We start from the raw sequence: 19864 nt of genomic DNA on the forward strand, positions 1-19864 counted from the left end.
CCAGTCTTGCCCACACAAGAGGCCCCTAGTACATCTAGTGCGCCAATCCTTCTTACTATGCAACAATTAACGGCTGTAATGGATAATTCTATTAAAAACATTTTGTCCAAAATGCCCACTTATCAGAGAAAGCGCGATTGCTCTGTTTTAGATACTGAAGAGCATGAGGACGCTGATGATAATGGTTCTGACATACCCTCACACCAATCTGAAGGGGCCAGGAGGGAGGTTTTGTCTGAGGGAGAAATTTCAGATTCAGGAAAGATTTCTCAACAAGCTGACCCTGATGTTATTACTTTTAAATTTAAATTAGAACATCTCCGCGCTCTGCTTAAGGAGGTGTTATCTACTCTGGATGATTGTGACAATTTGGTCATTCCAGAGAAGTTATGTAAGATGGACAAGTTCCTAGAGGTCCCGGTGCCCCCCGATGCTTTTCCTATACCCAAGCGGGTGGCGGACATTGTAAATAAGGAATGGGAAAGGCCCGGCATACCTTTTGTTCCTCCCCCTATATTTAAAAAATTATTTCCTATGGTCGACCCCAGAAAGGACTTATGGCAGACAGTCCCCAAGGTCGAGGGGGCGGTTTCTACTCTAAACAAACGCACTACTATCCCTATAGAAGATAGTTGTGCTTTCAAAGATCCTATGGATAAAAAATTAGAGGGTTTGCTTAAAAAGATGTTTGTTCAGCAAGGTTACCTTCTACAACCAATTTCATGCATTGTTCCTGTCACTACAGCAGCGTGTTTCTGGTTCGAAGAACTAGAAAAGTCGCTCAATAAAGACTCTTCGTATGAGGAGGTTATGGACAGAGTTCAAGCACTTAAATTGGCTAACTCTTTTATCTTAGACGCCACTTTGCAATTAGCTAGATTAGCGGCGAAAAATTCAGGTTTTGCTATTGTGGCGCGCAGAGCGCTTTGGCTAAAGTCTTGGTCAGCGGATGTGTCCTCCAAGAACAAATTGCTTAACATCCCTTTCAAAGGTAAAACGCTGTTTGGCCCTGACTTGAAAGAGATTATTTCAGACATCACTGGGGGAAAGGGCCACGCCCTTCCTCAGGATTGGTCTTTTAAGGCTAAAAATAAGCCAAATTTTTGTCCCTTTCGCAGAAACGGACCAGCCTCAAATTCTACACCCTCTAAGCAAGAGGGTAATAGTTCTCAAACCAAACCAGCCTGGAGACCGATGCAAGGCTGGAACAAGGGTAAGCAGGCCAAGAAACCTGCCACTGCTACTAAAACAGCATGAAGTGTTGGCCCCCGATCCGGGACCGGATCTGGTGGGGGGCAGACTCTCTCTCTTTGCTCAGGCTTGGGCAAGAGATGTTCAGGATCCTTGGGCGCTAGAAATAGTTTCTCAAGGTTATCTCCTGGAATTCAAGGAACTACCCCCAAGGGGGAGGTTCCACATGTCTCAATTGTCTTCAAACCAAATAAAAAGACAGGCATTCTTACATTGTGTAGAAGACCTGTTAAGAATGGGAGTGATTCATCCTGTTCCATTAGGAGAACAAGGGATGGGGTTTTACTCCAATCTGTTCATAGTTCCCAAAAAAGAAGGAACATTCAGACCAATTTTAGATCTCAAGATTCTAAACAAATTTCTCAGGGTTCCATCGTTCAAGATGGAAACCATTCGAACAATTCTTCCTACCATCCAGGAAGGTCAATTCATGACCACGGTGGATTTAAAGGATGCGTATCTACATATTCCTATCCACAAGGAACATCATCGGTTCCTAAGGTTCGCCTTTCTGGACAAGCATTACCAGTTTGTGGCACTTCCGTTCGGATTAGCCACTGCTCCAAGGATTTTCACAAAGGTACTAGGGTCCCTTCTAGCGGTGCTAAGACCAAGGGGCATTGCAGTAGTACCTTACTTGGACGACATTCTGATTCAAGCGTCGTCTCTGTCAAAAGCAAAGGCTCATACGGACATTGTCCTAGCCTTTCTCAGATCTCACGGGTGGAAAGTGAACATAGAAAAAAGTTCTCTGTCCCCGTCAACAAGAGTTCCCTTCTTGGGAACAATAATAGACTCCTTAGAAATGAAGATTTTTCTGACAGAGGCCAGAAAATCAAAACTTCTAAGCTCTTGTCAAGTTCTTCATTCTGTTCTTCTTCCTTCCATAGCGCAGTGCATGGAAGTAATAGGTTTGATGGTTGCGGCAATGGACATAGTTCCTTTTGCACGAATTCATCTAAGACCATTACAACTGTGCATGCTCAGACAGTGGAATGGGGATTATACAGACTTGTCTCCGACGATCCAAGTAGATCAAAGAACCAGAGATTCACTCCGTTGGTGGCTGAACCTGGACAACCTGTCACAGGGAATGAGCTTCCGCAGACCAGAGTGGGTCATTGTCACGACCGACGCCAGTCTGGTGGGCTGGGGCGCGGTCTGGGAACCCCTGAAAGCTCAGGGTCTATGGTCTCGGGAAGAATCTCTTCTCCCGATAAACATTCTGGAACTGCGAGCGATATTCAATGCTCTCAAAGCTTGGCCTCAACTAGCAAAGGCCAAATTCATAAGGTTTCAATCAGACAACATGACGACTGTTGCATATATCAACCATCAGGGGGGAACAAGGAGTTCCCTGGCGATGGAGGAAGTGACCAAAATAATTCAATGGGCGGAGAATCACTCCTGCCACTTGTCTGCAATCCACATCCCAGGAGTGGAAAATTGGGAAGCGGATTTTCTGAGTCGTCAGACTTTCCATCCGGGGGAGTGGGAACTCCATCCGGAAATCTTTGCCCAAATAACTCAATTATGGGGCATTCCAGACATGGACCTGATGGCGTCTCGTCAGAACTTCAAGGTTCCTTGCTACGGGTCCAGATCCAGGGATCCCAGGGCGACTCTAGTAGATGCACTGATAGCGCCTTGGACCTTCAACCTAGCTTATGTATTCCCACCGTTCCCTCTCATTCCCAGGCTGGTAGCCAGGATCAATCAGGAGAGGGCTTCGGTGATCTTGATAGCTCCTGCGTGGCCACGCAGAACTTGGTATGCAGACCTGGTGAATATGTCATCGGCTCCACCATGGAAGCTACATTTGAGGCAGGACCTTCTTGTTCAAGGTCCATTCGAACATCCGAATCTGGCTTCACTCCAACTGACTGCTTGGAGATTGAACGCTTGATTTTATCAAAGCGTGGGTTTTCAGATTCTGTCATTGATACTCTTGTTCAGGCTAGAAAGCCTGTAACTAGGAAAATTTACCATAAAATATGGAAAAAATATATTTGTTGGTGTGAATCTAAAGGATTCCCATGGAACAAGATAAAAATTCCTTAGATTCTATCCTTTCTACAGGAGGGTTTGGAGAAAGGATTATCTGCAAGTTCTTTGAAGGGACAGATTTCTGCTTTATCTGTTTTACTTCACAAAAAACTGGCGGCTGTGCCAGATGTTCAAGCTTTTGTTCAGGCTCTGGTTAGAATCAAGCCTGTTTACAAACCTTTGACTCCTCCTTGGAGTCTCAATTTAGTTCTTTCAGTTCTTCAAGGGGTTCCGTTTGAACCCTTACATTCCGTAGATATTAAGTTACTATCTTGGAAAGTTTTGTTTTTGGTTGCAATTTCTTCTGCTAGAAGAGTTTCAGAGTTATCTGCTCTGCAGTGTTCTCCTCCTTATCTGGTGTTCCATGCAGATAAGGTGGTTTTGCGTACTAAACCTGGTTTTCTTCCGAAAGTTGTTTCTAACAAAAACATTAACCAGGAGATAGTTGTGCCTTCTTTGTGTCCGAATCCAGTTTCAAAGAAGGAACGTTTGTTACACAATTTGGATGTAGTTCGTGCTCTAAAATTCTATTTAGAGGCTACAAAGGATTTCAGACAAACATCTTCTTTGTTTGTTGTTTATTCTGGTAAAAGGAGAGGTCAAAAAGCAACTTCTACCTCTCTCTCTTTTTGGCTTAAAAGCATCATCCGATTGGCTTATGAGACTGCCGGACGGCAGCCTCCTGAAAGAATCACAGCTCACTCCACTAGGGCTGTGGCTTCCACATGGGCCTTCAAGAACGAGGCTTCTGTTGATCAGATATGTAAGGCAGCGACTTGGTCTTCACTGCACACTTTTACCAAATTTTACAAATTTGATACTTTTGCTTCTTCTGAGGCTATTTTTGGGAGAAAGGTTTTGCAAGCCGTGGTGCCTTCCATCTAGGTGACCTGATTTGCTACCTCCCATCATCCGTGTCCTAAAGCTTTGGTATTGGTTCCCACAAGTAAGGATGACGCCGTGGACCGGACACACCTATGTTGGAGAAAACAGAATTTATTCTTACCTGATAAATTACTTTCTCCAACGGTGTGTCCGGTCCACGGCCCGCCCTGGTTTTTTTAATCAGGTCTGATGAATTATTTTCTCTAACTACAGTCACCACGGTATCATATGATTTCTCCTATGCATATTCCTCCTTTACGTCGGTCGAATGACTGGGGTAGGCGGAGCCTAGGAGGGATCATGTGACCAGCTTTGCTGGGCTCTTTGCCATTTCCTGTTGGGGAAGAGAATATCCCACAAGTAAGGATGACGCCGTGGACCGGACACACCGTTGGAGAAAGTAATTTATCAGGTAAGCATAAATTCTGTTTTTTTCACTGTTATTTCAAAATTTGGGAAAATTTGTTTCTTAAAGGCGCAGTAAAGTTTTTTATATTGCTTGTAAACTTGTTTTAAAGTGTTTTCCAAGCTTGCTAGTCTCATTGCTAGTCTGTTTAAACATGTCTGACACAGAGGAACCTACTTGTTCATTATGTTTGAAAGCCATGGTGGACCCCATAGGAGAATGTGTACTAAATGTATTGATTTCACCTTAAACAGTAAAGTTCAGTCTTTATCTATAAAAGAATTATCACCAGAGGGTTCTGTCGAGGGGGAAGTTATGCCGACTAACTCTCCCCACGTGTCAGACCCTTCGCCTCCCGCTCAGGGGACGCACGCTAATATGGCGCCAATTACATCAGGGACGCCCATAGCGATTACGTTGCAGGACATGGCTGCAATCATGAATAATACCCTGTCAGGGGTATTATTTAGATTGCCTGAATTAAGAGGCAAGCGCGATAGCTCTGGGGTTAGGAGAGATACAGAGCGCGCAAATGCTGTTAGAGCCATGTCTGATACTGCGTCACAGTATGCAGAACATGAGGACGGAGAGCTTCAGTCTGTGGGTGACATCTCTACTCGGGGAAACCTGATTCAGAGATTTCTAATTTTAAATTTAAGCTTAAGAACCTCCGTGTATTGCTTGGGGAGGTATTAGCTGCTCTGAATGACTGTAACACAGTTGCAATTCCAGAGAAATTGTGAAGGCTGGATAGATACTATGCGGTGCTGGTGTGTACTGACGTTTCTCCAACATAGGTGTGTCCGGTCCACGGCGTCATCCTTACTTGTGGGATATTCTCTTCCCCAACAGGAAATGGCAAAGAGCCCAGCAAAGCTGGTCACATGATCCCTCCTAGGCTCCGCCTACCCCAGTCATTCTCTTTGCTGTTGTACAGGCAACATCTCCACGGAGATGGCTTAGAGTTTTTTAGTGTTTAACTGTAGTTTTTCATTATTCAATCAAGAGTTTGTTATTTTCAAATAGTGCTGGTACGTACTATTTACTCAGAAACAGAAAAGAGATGAAGAATTCTGTTTGTATGAGGAAAATGATTTTAGCAACCGTAACTAAAATCCATGGCTGTTCCACACAGGACTGTTGAGAGCAATTAACTTCAGTTGGGGGAACAGTTTGCAGTCCTTTGCTGCTTGAGGTATGACACATTCTAACAAGACGATGTAATGCTGGAAGCTGTCATTTTCCCTATGGGATCCGGTAAGCCATGTTTATTACGATTGTAAATAAGGGCTTCACAAGGGCTTATTTAAACTGTAGACCTTTTTTGGGCTAAATCGATTGATATTAACACTTATTTAGCCTTGAGGAATCATTTATTCTGGGTATTTTGATATAATAATATCGGCAGGCACTGTTTTAGACACCTTATTCTTTAGGGGCTTTCCCAAAGCATAGGCAGAGTCTCATTTTCGCGCCGGTGTTGCGCACTTGTTTTTGAGAGGCATGGCATGCAGTCGCATGTGAGAGGAGCTCTGATACTTATAAAAGACTTCTGAAGGCGTCATTTGGTATCGTATTCCCCTTTGGGTTTGGTTGGGTCTCAGCAAAGCAGATACCAGGGACTGTAAAGGGGTTAAAGCTTAAAACGGCTCCGGTTCCGTTATTTTAAGGGTTAAAGCTTCCAAAATTGGTGTGCAATATTTTCAAGGCTTTAAGACACTGTGGTGAAAGTTTGGTGAATTTTGAACAATTCCTTCATGTTTTTTCGCAATTGCAGTAATAAAGTGTGTTCAGTTTAAAATTTAAAGTGACAGTAACGGTTTTATTTCAAAACGTTTTTTGTACTTTCTTATCAAGTTTATGCCTGTTTAACATGTCTGAACTACCAGATAGACTGTGTTCTGAATGTGGGGAAGCCAGAATTCCTATTCATTTAAATAAATGTGATTTATGTGATAATGACAATGATGCCCAAGATGATTCCTCAAGTGAGGGGAGTAAGCATGGTACTGCATCATTCCCTCCTTCGTCTACACGAGTCTTGCCCACTCAGGAGGCCCCTAGTACATCTAGCGCGCCAATACTCCTTACTATGCAACAATTAACGGCTGTAATGGATAATTCTGTCAAAAACATTTTAGCCAAAATGAACCCTTGTCAGCGTAAGCGTGGATGCTCTGTTTTAGTTACTGAAGAGCATGACGACGCTGATATTAATATCTCTGAAGGGCCCCTAACCCAATCTGAGGGGGCCAGGGAGGTTTTGTCTGAGGGAGAAATTACTGATTTAGGGAACATTTCTCAGCAGGCTGAATCTGATGTGATTACTTTTAAATTTAAATTGGAACATCTCCGCATTTTGCTTAAGGAGGTATTATCCACTCTGGATGATTGTGAAAATTTGGTCATCCCAGAGAAACTATGTAAAATGGACAAGTTCCTAGAGGTGCCGGGGCTCCCAGAAGCTTTTCCTATACCCAAGCGGGTGGCGGACATTGTTAATAAAGAATGGGAAAGGCCCGGTATTCCTTTCGTCCCTCCCCCCATATTTAAAAAATTGTTTCCTATGGTCGACCCCAGAAAGGACTTATGGCAGTCAGTCCCCAAGGTCGAGGGAGCGGTTTCTACTTCAAACAAACGCACCACTATTCCCATAGAGGATAGTTGTGCTTTCAAAGATCCTATGGATAAAAAATTAGAAGGTTTGCTTAAAAAGATGTTTGTTCAGCAGGGTTACCTTCTACAACCCATTTCATGCATTGTCCCTGTCACTACAGCCGCATATTTCTGGTTTGATGAACTGATTAAGGTGCTCGATAGTGACTCTCCTCCTTATGAGGAGATTATGGACAGAGTCAATGCTCTCAAATTGGCTAATTCTTTCACTCTAGACGCCTCTTTGCAATTGGCTAAGTTAGCGGCTAAGAATTCTGGGTTTGCTATTGTGGCGCGCAGAGCGCTTTGGTTGAAATCTTGGTCGGCTGATGCGTCTTCCAAGAACAAGCTACTAAACATTCCTTTCAAGGGGAAAACGCTGTTTGGTCCTGACTTGAAAGAGATTATCTCTGATATCACTGGGGGTAAGGGCCATGCCCTTCCTCAGGATCGGCCTTTCAAGGCAAAAAATAGACCTAATTTTCGTCCCTTTCGTAAAAACGGACCAGCCCAAGGTGCTACGTCCTCTAAGCAAGAGGGTAATACTTCTCAGGCCAAGCCAGCTTGGAGACCAATGCAAGGCTGGAACAAGGGAAAGCAGGCCAAGAAACCTGCCACTGCTACCAAGACAGCATGAAATATTGGCCCCCGATCCGGGACCGGATCTGGTGGGGGGCAGACTCTCTCTCTTCGCTCAGGCTTGGGCAAGAGATGTTCTGGATCCTTGGGCGCTAGAAATAGTCTCCCAGGGTTATCTTCTGGAATTCAAGGGACTTCCCCCAAGGGGGGAGGTTCCACAGGTCTCAGTTGTCTTCAGACCACATAAAAAGACAGGCGTTCTTACATTGTGTAGAAGACCTGTTAAAAATGGGAGTGATTCATCCTGTTCCATTGAGAGAACAAGGGATGGGGTTCTACTCCAATCTGTTCATAGTTCCCAAAAAAGAGGGAACGTTCAGACCAATCCTAGATCTCAAGATCTTAAACAAATTTCTCAAGGTCCCATCGTTCAAGATGGAAACCATTCGAACTATCCTTCCTTCCATCCAGGAAGGTCAATTCATGTCCACGGTGGATTTAAAGGATGCGTATCTACATATTCCTATCCACAAGGAACATCATCGGTTCCTAAGGTTTGCATTCCTAGACAAACATTACCAGTTCGTGGCGCTTCCTTTCGGATTAGCCACTGCTCCAAGGATTTTCACAAAGGTACTAGGGTCCCTTCTAGCGGTGCTAAGACCAAGGGGCATTGCAGTAGTACCTTACCTGGACGACATTCTGATTCAAGCGTCGTCCCTCCCTCGAGCAAAGGCTCACACGGACATCGTCCTGGCCTTTCTCAGATCTCACGGCTGGAAAGTGAACGTGGAAAAGAGTTCTCTATCCCCGTCAACAAGGGTTCCCTTCTTGGGAACAATTATAGACTCCTCAGAAATGAGGATTTTTCTAACAGAGGCCAGAAAGACAAAACTTCTGGACTCTTGTCGAATTCTTCATTCCGTTCCTCTTCCTTCCGTAGCTCAGTGCATGGAAGTGATCGGGTTGATGGTAGCGGCAATGGACATAGTTCCTTTTGCGCGCATTCATCTAAGACCATTACAACTGTGCATGCTCAGTCAGTGGAATGGGGACTATACAGACTTATCTCCAAAGATACAAGTAAATCAGAGGACCAGAGACTCACTCCGTTGGTGGCTGTCCCTGGACAACCTGTCACGAGGGATGACATTCCGCAGACCAGAGTGGGTCATTGTCACGACCGACGCCAGTCTGATGGGCTGGGGCGCGGTCTGGGGATCCCTGAAAGCTCAGGGTCTTTGGTCTCGGGAAGAATCTCTTCTACCGATAAATATTCTGGAACTGAGAGCGATATTCAATGCTCTCAAGGCTTGGCCTCAGCTAGCGAGGACCAAGTTTATACGGTTTCAATCAGACAACATGACGACTGTTGCGTACATCAACCATCAGGGGGGAACAAGGAGTTCCCTAGCGATGGAAGAAGTGACCAAGATCATTCTATGGGCGGAGTCTCACTCCTGCCACCTGTCTGCTATCCACATCCCGGGAGTGGAAAATTGGGAAGCGGATTTTCTGAGTCGTCAGACATTGCATCCGGGGGAGTGGGAACTCCATCCGGAAATCTTTGCCCAAGTCACTCAACTATGGGGCATTCCAGACATGGATCTGATGGCCTCTCGTCAGAACTTCAAAGTTCCTTGCTACGGGTCCAGATCCAGGGATCCCAAGGCGGCTCTAGTGGATGCACTAGTAGCACCTTGGACCTTCAAACTAGCTTATGTGTTCCCGCCGTTCCCTCTCATCCCCAGGCTGGTAGCCAGGATCAATCAGGAGAGGGCGTCGGTGATCTTGATAGCTCCTGCGTGGCCACGCAGGACTTGGTATGCAGATCTGGTGAATATGTCATCGGCTCCACCTTGGAAGCTACCTTTGAGACGAGACCTTCTTGTTCAGGGTCCGTTCGAACATCCGAATCTGGTTTCACTCCAGCTGACTGCTTGGAGATTGAACGCTTGATTTTATCGAAGCGAGGTTTCTCAGATTCTGTTATCGATACTCTTGTTCAGGCCAGAAAGCCTGTAACTAGAAAGATTTACCACAAAATTTGGAAAAAAATATCTGTTGGTGTGAATCTAAAGGATTCCCTTGGGACAAGGTTAAGATTCCTAGGATTCTATCCTTCCTTCAAGAAGGATTGGAAAAAGGATTATCGGCAAGTTCCCTGAAGGGACAGATTTCTGCCTTGTCGGTGTTACTTCACAAAAAACTGGCAGCTGTGCCAGATGTTCAAGCCTTTGTTCAGGCTCTGGTTAGAATCAAGCCTGTTTACAAACCTTTGACTCCTCCTTGGAGTCTCAATTTAGTTCTTTCAGTTCTTCAGGGGGTTCCGTTTGAACCCTTACGTTCCGATATTAAGTTATTATCTTGGAAAGTTTTGTTTTTAGTTGCAATTTCTTCTGCTAGAAGAGTTTCAGAATTATCTGCTCTGCAGTGTTCTCCTCCTTATCTGGTGTTCCATGCAGATAAGGTGGTTTTACGTACTAAACCTGGTTTTCTTCCAAAAGTTGTTTCTAACAAAAACATTAACCAGGAGATTATCGTACCTTCTCTGTGTCCGAAACCAGTTTCAAAGAAGGAACGCTTGTTACACAATTTGGATGTTGTTCGCGCTCTAAAATTCTATTTAGATGCTACAAAGGATTTTAGACAAACATCTTCCTTGTTTGTTGTTTATTCAGGTAAAAGGAGAGGTCAAAAAGCAACTTCTACCTCTCTCTCTTTTTGGATTAAAAGCATCATCAGATTGGCTTACGAGACTGCCGGACGGCAGCCTCCCGAAAGAATCACAGCTCATTCCACTAGGGCTGTGGCTTCCACATGGGCCTTCAAGAACGAGGCTTCTGTTGATCAGATATGTAGGGCAGCGACTTGGTCTTCACTGCACACTTTTACCAAATTTTACAAGTTTGATACTTTTGCTTCTTCTGAGGCTATTTTTGGGAGAAAGGTTTTGCAAGCCGTGGTGCCTTCCATTTAGGTGACCTGATTTGCTCCCTCCCTTCATCCGTGTCCTAAAGCTTTGGTATTGGTTCCCACAAGTAAGGATGACGCCGTGGACCGGACACACCTATGTTGGAGAAAACAGAATTTATGTTTACCTGATAAATTTCTTTCTCCAACGGTGTGTCCGGTCCACGGCCCGCCCTGGTTTTTTAATCAGGTCTGATAATTTATTTTCTTTAACTACAGTCACCACGGTACCATATGGTTTCTCCTATGCTATTATTCCTCCTTAACGTCGGTCGAATGACTGGGGTAGGCGGAGCCTAGGAGGGATCATGTGACCAGCTTTGCTGGGCTCTTTGCCATTTCCTGTTGGGGAAGAGAATATCCCACAAGTAAGGATGACGCCGTGGACCGGACACACCGTTGGAGAAAGAAATTTATCAGGTAAACATAAATTCTGTTTTTTCCTATACCTAAAAGGCTTACAGAAATTATTTGCAAGGAGTGGGATAGACCCGGTGTGCCCTTTTCCCCACCTCCTATATTTAGAAAAATGTTTCCAATAGACGCCACTACACGGGACTTATGGCAGACGGTCCCTAAGGTGGAGGGAGCAGTTTCTACTTTAGCAAAGCGTACCACTATCCCGGTTGAGGACAGTTGTGCTTTTTCAGATCCAATGGATAAAAAATTGGAGGGTTACCTTAAGAAAATGTTTATTCAACAAGGTTTTATTTTACAGCCCCTTGCATGCATTGCGCCTGTCACTGCTGCGGCGGCATTCTGGTTTGAGGCCCTGGAAGAGGCCATCCAGACAGCTCCATTGAATGAAATTATTGACAAGCTTAGAACGCTTAAGCTAGCTAACTCATTTGTTTCTGATGCCATTGTTCATTTGACTAAACTAACGGCTAAGAATTCCGGATTCGCCATCCAGGCGCGTAGGGCGCTATGGCTTAAATCCTGGTCAGCTGACGTGACTTCAAAGTCTAAATTACTCAACATTCCTTTCAAGGGGCAGACCTTATTCAGGCCTGGCTTGAAGGAAATTATTGCTGACATTACTGGAGGCAAGGGTCATACCCTTCCTCAGGACAGGGCCAAATCAAAGGCCAAACAGTCTAATTTTCGTGCCTTTCGAAATTTCAAGGCAGGAGCAGCATCAACTTCCTCCGCTTCAAAACAAGAGGGAACTGTTGCTCATTCCAGACAGGCCTGGAAACCTAACCAGTCCTGGAACAAGGGCAAACAGGCCAGAAAGCCTGCTGCTGCCCCCAAGACAGCATGAAGGAACGGCCCCCTATCCGGAAACGGATCTAGTGGGGGGCAGACTTTCTCTCTTCGCCCAGGCGTGGGCAAGAGATGTTCAGGATCCCTGGGCGTTGGAGATCATATCTCAGGGATATCTTCTGGACTTCAAAGCTTCTCCTCCACAAGGGAGATTTCATCTTTCAAGGTTATCAGCAAACCAGATAAAGAAAGAGGCATTCCTAAGCTGTGTGCAAGACCTCCTAGTAATGGGAGTGATCCATCCAGTTCCGCGGACGGAACAAGGACAGGGATTTTATTCAAATCTGTTTGTGGTTCCCAAGAAAGAGGGAACCTTCAGACCAATCTTGGATCTAAAGATCTTAAACAAATTCCTCAGAGTTCCATCATTCAAAATGGAAACTATTCGGACCATCCTACCCATGATCCAAGAGGGTCAGTACATGACCACAGTGGACTTAAAGGATGCCTACCTTCACATACCGATTCACAAAGATCATCATCGGTTCCCAAGGTTTGCCTTTCTAGACAGGCATTACCAATTTGTAGCTCTTCCCTTCGGGTTGGCCACTGCCCAGATCATTTTTACAAAGGTTCTGGGCTCACTTCTGGCGGTTCTAAGACCGCGAGGCATAGCAGTGGCTCCGTATCTAGACGACATCCTGATACAGGCGTCAAACTTTCAAATTGCCAAGTCTCATACAGAGATAGTTCTGGCATTTCTGAGGTCGAATGGGTGGAAAGTGAACGTGGAAAAGAGTTCTCTATCACCACTCACAAGAGTCTCCTTCCTAGGGACTCTTATAGATTCTGTAGAGATGAAAATTTACCTGACGGAGCCCAGGTTATCAAAACTTCTAAATTCTTGCCGTGTCCTTCATTCCATTCCACGCCCGTCAGTGGCTCAGTGCATGGAAGTAATCGGCTTAATGGTAGCGGCAATGGACATTGTGCCATTTGCGCGCCTGCATCTCAGACCGCTGCAATTATGCATGCTAAGTCAGTGGAATGGGGATTACTCAGATTTGTCCCCTCTACTAAATCTGGATCAAGAGACCAGAGATTCTCTTCTCTGGTGGCTTTCTCGGGTCCATCTGTCCAAGGGTATGACCTTTTGCAGGCCAGATTGGACGATTGTAACAACAGATGCCAGCCTTCTAGGTTGGGGCGCAGTCTGGAACTCCCTGAAGGCTCAGGGATCGTGGACTCAGGAGGAGAAACTCCTCCCAATAAATATTCTGGAGTTAAGAGCAATATTCAATGCTCTTCTAGCTTGGCCTCAGCAACACTGAGGTTCATCAGATTTCAGTTGGACAACATCACGACTGTGGCTTACATCAACCATCAAGTGGGAACCAGGAGTTCCCTAGCAATGTTAGAAGTCTGAAAGATAATTCGCTGGGCAGAGTCTCACTCTTGCCACCTGTCAGCGATCCACATCCCAGGCGTAGAGAACTGGGAGGCAGATTTTCTAAGTCGTCAGACTTTTCATCCGGGGGAGTGGGAACTCCATCCGGAGGTGTTTGCTCAACTGGTCCATCGTTGGGGCAAACCAGAACTGGATCTCATGGCGTCTCGCCAGAACGCCAAGCTTCCTTGTTACGGATCCAGGTCCAGGGACCCGGGAGCAACGCTGATAGATGCTCTAGCAGCTCCTTGGTTCTTCAACCTGGCCTATGTGTTTCCACCGTTTCCTCTGCTCCCTCGACTGATTGCCAAAATCAAACAGGAGAGAGCATCGGTGATTCTGATAGCGCCTGCGTGGCCACGCGGGACCTGGTATGCAGACCTAGTGGACATGTCATCTCTTCCACCATGGACTCTGCCTCTGAGGCAGGACCTTCTAATACAAGGTCCTTTCAATCATCCAAATCTAATTTCTCTGAGACTGACTGCATGGAGATTGAACGCTTGATTCTATCAAAGCGTGGCTTCTCCGAGTCAGTCATTGATACCTTAATACAGGCTCGGAAGCCTGTCACCAGAAAAATCTACCATAAGATATGGCGTAAATATCTTTATTGGTGTGAATCCAAGAGTTACTCATGGAGTAAGGTTAGGATTCCTAGGATATTGTCCTTTCTCCAAGAGGGTTTGTACAAAGGCTTATCAGCTAGTTCTTTAAAAGGACAGATCTCTGCAGAAGTTCCAGACGTCCAGGCATTTTGTCAGGCTTTGGTTAGGATTAAGCCTGTGTTTAAAACTGTTGCTCCCCCGTGGAGCTTAAACTTGGTTCTTAAAGTTCTTCAGGGAGTTCCGTTTGAACCCCTTCATTCCATTGATATTAAACTTTTATCTTGGAAAGTTCTGTTTTTTATGGCTATTTCCTCGGCTCGAAGAGTCTCTGAGTTATCTGCCTTACATTGTGATTCTCCTTATCTGATTTTTCATTCAGACAAGGTAGTTCTGCGTACCAAACCTGGGTTTTTACCTAAGGTGGTTTCTAACAGAAATATCAATCAAGAGATTGTTGTTCCATCATTGTGTCCTAATCCTTCTTCAAAGAAAGAACGTCTTTTGCATAATCTGGACGTAGTCCGTGCCTTGAAGTTTTACTTACAGGCTACTAAAGATTTTCATCAAACATCTGCCCTGTTTGTCGTTTACTCTGGACAGAGGAGAGGTCAAAAAGCTTTGACAACCTCTCTCTCCTTTTGGCTTTGGAGTATAATACGCTTAACCTATGAGACTGCTGGACAGCAGCCCCCTGAAAGGATTACAGCTTACTAGAGCTGTGGCTTCCACCTGGGCCTTTAAAAACGAGGCCTCTGTTGAACAGATTTGCAAGGCTGCGACTTGGTCTTCGCTTCACACCTTTTCAATATTTTACAAATTTGACACTTTTGCTTCTTCGGAGGCTGTTTTTGGGAGAAAGGTTCTACAGGCAGTGGTTCCTTCCGTTTAAGTTCCTGCCTTGTCCCTCCCATCATCCGTGTACTTTAGCTTTGGTATTGGTATCCCACAAGTAATGGATGATCCGTGGACTGGATACACTTAACAAGAGAAAACATAATTTATGCTTACCTGATAAATTTATTTCTCTTGTAGTGTATCCAGTCCACGGCCCGCCCTGTCCTTTTAAGGCAGGTCTAAATTTTAATTAAACTACAGTCACCACTGCACCCTATGGTTTCTCCTTTCTCGTCTTGTTTCGGTCGAATGACTGGATATGGCAGTGAGGGGAGGAGCTATATAGCAGCTCTGCTGTGGGTGATCCTCTTGCAACTTCCTGTTGGGAAGGAGAATATCCCACAAGTAATGGATGATCCGTGGACTGGATACACTACAAGAGAAATACATTTATCAGGTAAGCATAAATTATGTTTTCTGCAGGTCAATAGGAGGGAGAGGACCTCTTAAGCCTGGGATCTGCCTTGCTGTCAGGCAGAAGATGAGGTAAGTACTAACTTTTTGTCTGGGGATGGGAATCTCAGATAAAAGTTTGGACCCTGTATCATTTTGTTCAAAAGCCTCATCATTCAGGAATAAATACTCCTATTGTTTTAGGGGTCACTTTGACAGTTTTGGGCTTTATTATTTTATTAAGCCTCATTAACATAGATTCTCCTTTTGTTGTTAGGAGATACTACGCAAACTTAGAAGCAGACTTTGGGGCTGAAAAGGTGACTTGTCCCTCATCTCCCGGCGGTTTCATAACATCATTTTAACCGACCATGAGATTACATGTTGATCGCTGCTACATGAGCATTAGAGCAGGCTTAGTGCGTAGGGTTTTTTTGTATTTTAATAACGATCTACGCAATTATTAGGAATCTGGTAATGGCGACAGAGGGTTAGTTACGCCCACAATGGGCTTTACTTATGCACCATTTTAGTTGCGCAGCTGTTCCTCTTTTTCCGGTTCTACGGAGAGGACGGAAGCTGTTTAGTTTAAGATTTTAGCAATTCTGTTTTCAGCAGAAGTTGGTGCGGATGGACTGACAGGCATCTCAGCTGCGTTACACTGAGGCGTAGAGGGGATTTGCTGAGACAGCAATTTTTACATCGATCCCTTGTATACGATCCATCCATTTTTCTGCTTAATTCAGAAATCATGCTTTTAAACTAAACTTAGAGACAATAAGGTCTGTTAAGTGATATATTTAGTCTTCTCTGTCCACCCTGATCAGAAAGTTACTCTTTAACTTTTAAAGGGACAGTAACAAACTTTGTGTTCAATAAAGTTAGGTTTGTTATTGTATTATTCATTTTGTCTCTGTTCCCTACGTTGTGAAAGAACTGCCACTTTAATAAAGGAGTTACTTTCTTTTTAAAGACACAATGAGTCCACGGATTTCATCCTTACTTGTGGGATAATGCCTCCTGGTCAACAGGAGGAGGCAAAAAGCACCATAGCAGAGCTGTATATATAGCTCATCCCTTCCCTCCCTCTCCAGTCATTCTCTTTGCCTGTGTTAGTGATAGGAAGAGATAAAGTGAGGTGTTAGTTTAGATTCTTCAATCAAGAGTTTATTACTTTTAAAATGGTACTAGTGAGTGCTATTTTATAATAGGGTGTAGCCGTATTCCTTGTCAGCCTCTAGAGTAGTGGCTTTAAAGCAATGGGAACTGGTGGGACATATCTCTCACTGCGCCTCCCATACTGAGTGCTGCCCTTCATATGATGGTCTTAGCAGATATTAACTAAGGCCCTGTATGTGTCCTCAGAACTGCAGGAGGGAGAAGGCCTCTTGAACCTGTGGGAACTGGCGTGCTGTCGCTCAGCATAGAGGTAAGTGCAGTCATTTATTTTTTCTGGGACATATGTTACCTCAGAAACGGCTGTGCACTTATCCATCTGATAGTGGGGAAATGTCTCTTGTAGAACGATTTGCTCAGTATTACAGGACTTCCCTCATGGCTCAGAACACTCGTCTCTCAGACAGCAGCACATCTTGTTTGCAGACACTGGAGCTTAAGAAGTTTGTGTGGGAACAAAAGGACACTTTGCACATCACTTGAGATCAGTGGGGAAGTGTTTTGTACCACTATTATGGGTAATAGAGCTACCGGCAATGCGGTAGTATACTTGGCTAAACTTTTTTTGCTTTTTGCTCAGTGTTATGCCTCCCGGTGTCAGATCTATAAGATCTTAATGGCGACCGGGAGCTTAAGTTAGTGACGCCCACGATGGGCGGAGTTGTCTTCCCGCCGTTTTTCGGGTTCTTTCCTTCATATCAGGAGAGTACAGGGGAATGGAGTGCTGGCACGCCCACGAGGGGCGGAGCTCTATTGTGTCTGTGTTAGTTGTGCTCTCCCTCCATTACGAATATCCGGAGGGCAGAGTTGTATTGCTCTTGCGATTTGCTCAGTCTTAGACACGCAAGCTTCCTAACACACAAGATAACACATAGACGCCTCAGTACACTAGCTGAGGTTCAGTATGCCATGAAAGTGTTTGCTTTCTAGTTATGTCAACACATGTGCGCATAAGTGGTCAGTTTGCATTTTCAGAGTAAAGCACACAAATAAATAATTATGTTGCTTTTTAAAATTTAAAGAGACAGTTTTTATCATAATTTTTTCAACTGTTTTTGTTTGGTCCATCCTTGGTGTTTTAGGATGTTACAAACACACACTAAAGATAATGTTCCTTTAACATTTAAAGAAGCAGTAACTTTTTTTTATGTTACTTTTTCTTACATATTCTTCTTATGAAGATTGCTTTATGGCCATGCAGTGCTCTGCAGTTCCTGACAACTTTCATATGGAATTGTTGCACTTAACATCATTTATTTCATGAACTTAACGATGTATATTAACAACAATGGTAACGCTCTAATTGGATAGTTTTTTGCGCAACAGAAATAAGAAGCTTCTTTTAAAAGATTTAAAAAGCACAGTAGCGCTTCTTTCTATTTGTTATTTTATTAAGATTATTTCTGTTATTTTGTTCGGTTCATCCTTTGTGTCTTAGGATGGAACAGAAGCACACACAAGTTAATTTCTTTAAATTTTAAAGAGATAGTAACATCTTTCATATGTCAATTTTTATTATAAGACTCAATCTCACTGGTGTTTAGGAGTCTGTTGACACTGGTTGATACATGCCACAATTTTTTCATGTTGGGTTCTAATATATATATATATATATATATATATATATATATATATTCTGGCCCATATGCTGTGCTCTGCGGTTCCTTGCAATTTTCATATGGAATTGTTGCACAGGCAGAGTTGCTTTAATGTACATAGTAATGTCTAATAACGACAAGGTTAACATGCTAATTGGAATATTCTGACACATACATAAGAAGTTCCTTTTACGATGTTTAAAGTGTCAGTAACGCTTTTTTGTGGCGATTTTTATTTAAAGATTACACTCCTGTTTTTCCTCAAACTTATAGTGTTCACTGATTTTTAGGGCACACGTGCAGGGTTCTGTGCTCCCTTTGCTATGTTTGTTCCACGTGGAACCTAACCTTACTAGAGGAATTATTTTCAACTTTCGCACTATCCTGGTGTAACCTATCCTAGTGTGTTCAGAGAGTTATAAGGAGTGGTGTAGACCACATTCCATATACTTACAGAGGGGTCTCTCATAACCGACTTTGCTATGGAGGTTGGTTAGACGTTTCCTAGGGCGAAAGGAGTAGTTCCAGTTTAGCTAAAAGAACTACTTTTTCCTTAGAGTTTTTCAAAGGTTGTATGGACGAAAATTGGAAAAGGGGATGTACACCAGGGCTGACAATGGCATCCACCTGTGTAATCTAATACCGTCCTTAGTGCGGCAGCATTTTGGTTAATACATTGTCTGATTCTATTAAGTCAGAAGCTCTCCTGGATAAGATCCAGGAGGGGATATTAGGCATATTTCTTTGTTTCAAATGCCTTGATGTTATCAAAAGGGGGAGCGTAGTTTTCAGATTTCTCTGTCACAGCTGTCTGAGCTTCTTTGTTAGAGCCTTGATATTCAGATGTAGGTTCTAAGTCTAAAAAATTTTCTAATTTTTTTTCTAATATTCCATTACAAGAGGTTCTTGTTGGAACCTGGTTTGATGGCGTTCTTTTGTGTAAGAAAACTTCTCTACCATGGGAGTATTTTGTTCTGTTTCCATACAGGAATGGAGACAGTTTTTTTTTCTTCAAACCTGTTTGTACAAGAAGGAGAGAATGTATTTTAGACCTCTTCAAGATGGACACTATTCGTACCATTTTTCCATTGGTCCAGGAGGGTCAATTTATGACGACAATGCATATCTTCATGTGCCTATCCACAGAGATCATCACAAGTTCCTGAGGTTTGCCTTTCTGGACAAACATTTTCGGTTCGTGGCTCTCCCTTTTGGTCGGGCCACGGCACCCAGAATTTTCATAAAGATTCTGGGGTCTCTACTGGCGGTTCTAAGACCGTGGGGCATTGCGGTGGCGCCTTATCTGTACGATATTTTAGGCCAGACGTCATCTTTTCATCACACAAGGACCCATATAGTTATTGTACTTTCCTTCCTGGGAACCCACGGGTGGAAGATAAATCTGGAAAAGTTCATTAATTCCACAGACAAGGGTACCTTTTCTAGGAACTCTTGTCGCTTCTATTTCAATGAAGATTTTGCTGGCGGAGGTCAGGAAGTTCAAAAGTTCTGTATACATGTTGAGTCCTTCAGTCCAATCCTCGGCCATCAGTGGCTCAATACATGGAGGATATTGGATTGATGGTGGCAACAATGGTCATCGTACCGTTGTGCGTTTTCATCTCAGGCCTCTGCAATTAAACATGCTCAGGCAATGGAATGGAGATTATGCAGATTTGCCTCCTCGACTAACCCTAGATCACAAGATGAGGGAATCTCTTCTAGGGTGGTTGTCACTGGGTCATCT

General features: G+C 44.0%; 1 protein-coding gene across 1 annotated transcript in view; it reads left to right on the forward strand.

Moving 5' to 3' along the window:
• Positions 1-19864, forward strand: part of PIWIL1 (piwi like RNA-mediated gene silencing 1) — a 331463-nt gene that overhangs the window by 26656 nt on the left and 284943 nt on the right. The window contains exon 3 of the mRNA XM_053699780.1: positions 16817-16962. Coding sequence (XP_053555755.1) covers positions 16817-16962 — 146 coding nt within the window. The remainder of the gene's footprint in view (positions 1-16816; positions 16963-19864) is intronic.

Source organism: Bombina bombina, chromosome 2 (assembly GCF_027579735.1).
Source record: "Bombina bombina isolate aBomBom1 chromosome 2, aBomBom1.pri, whole genome shotgun sequence".
NCBI classification, from domain to species: domain Eukaryota; kingdom Metazoa; phylum Chordata; class Amphibia; order Anura; family Bombinatoridae; genus Bombina; species Bombina bombina.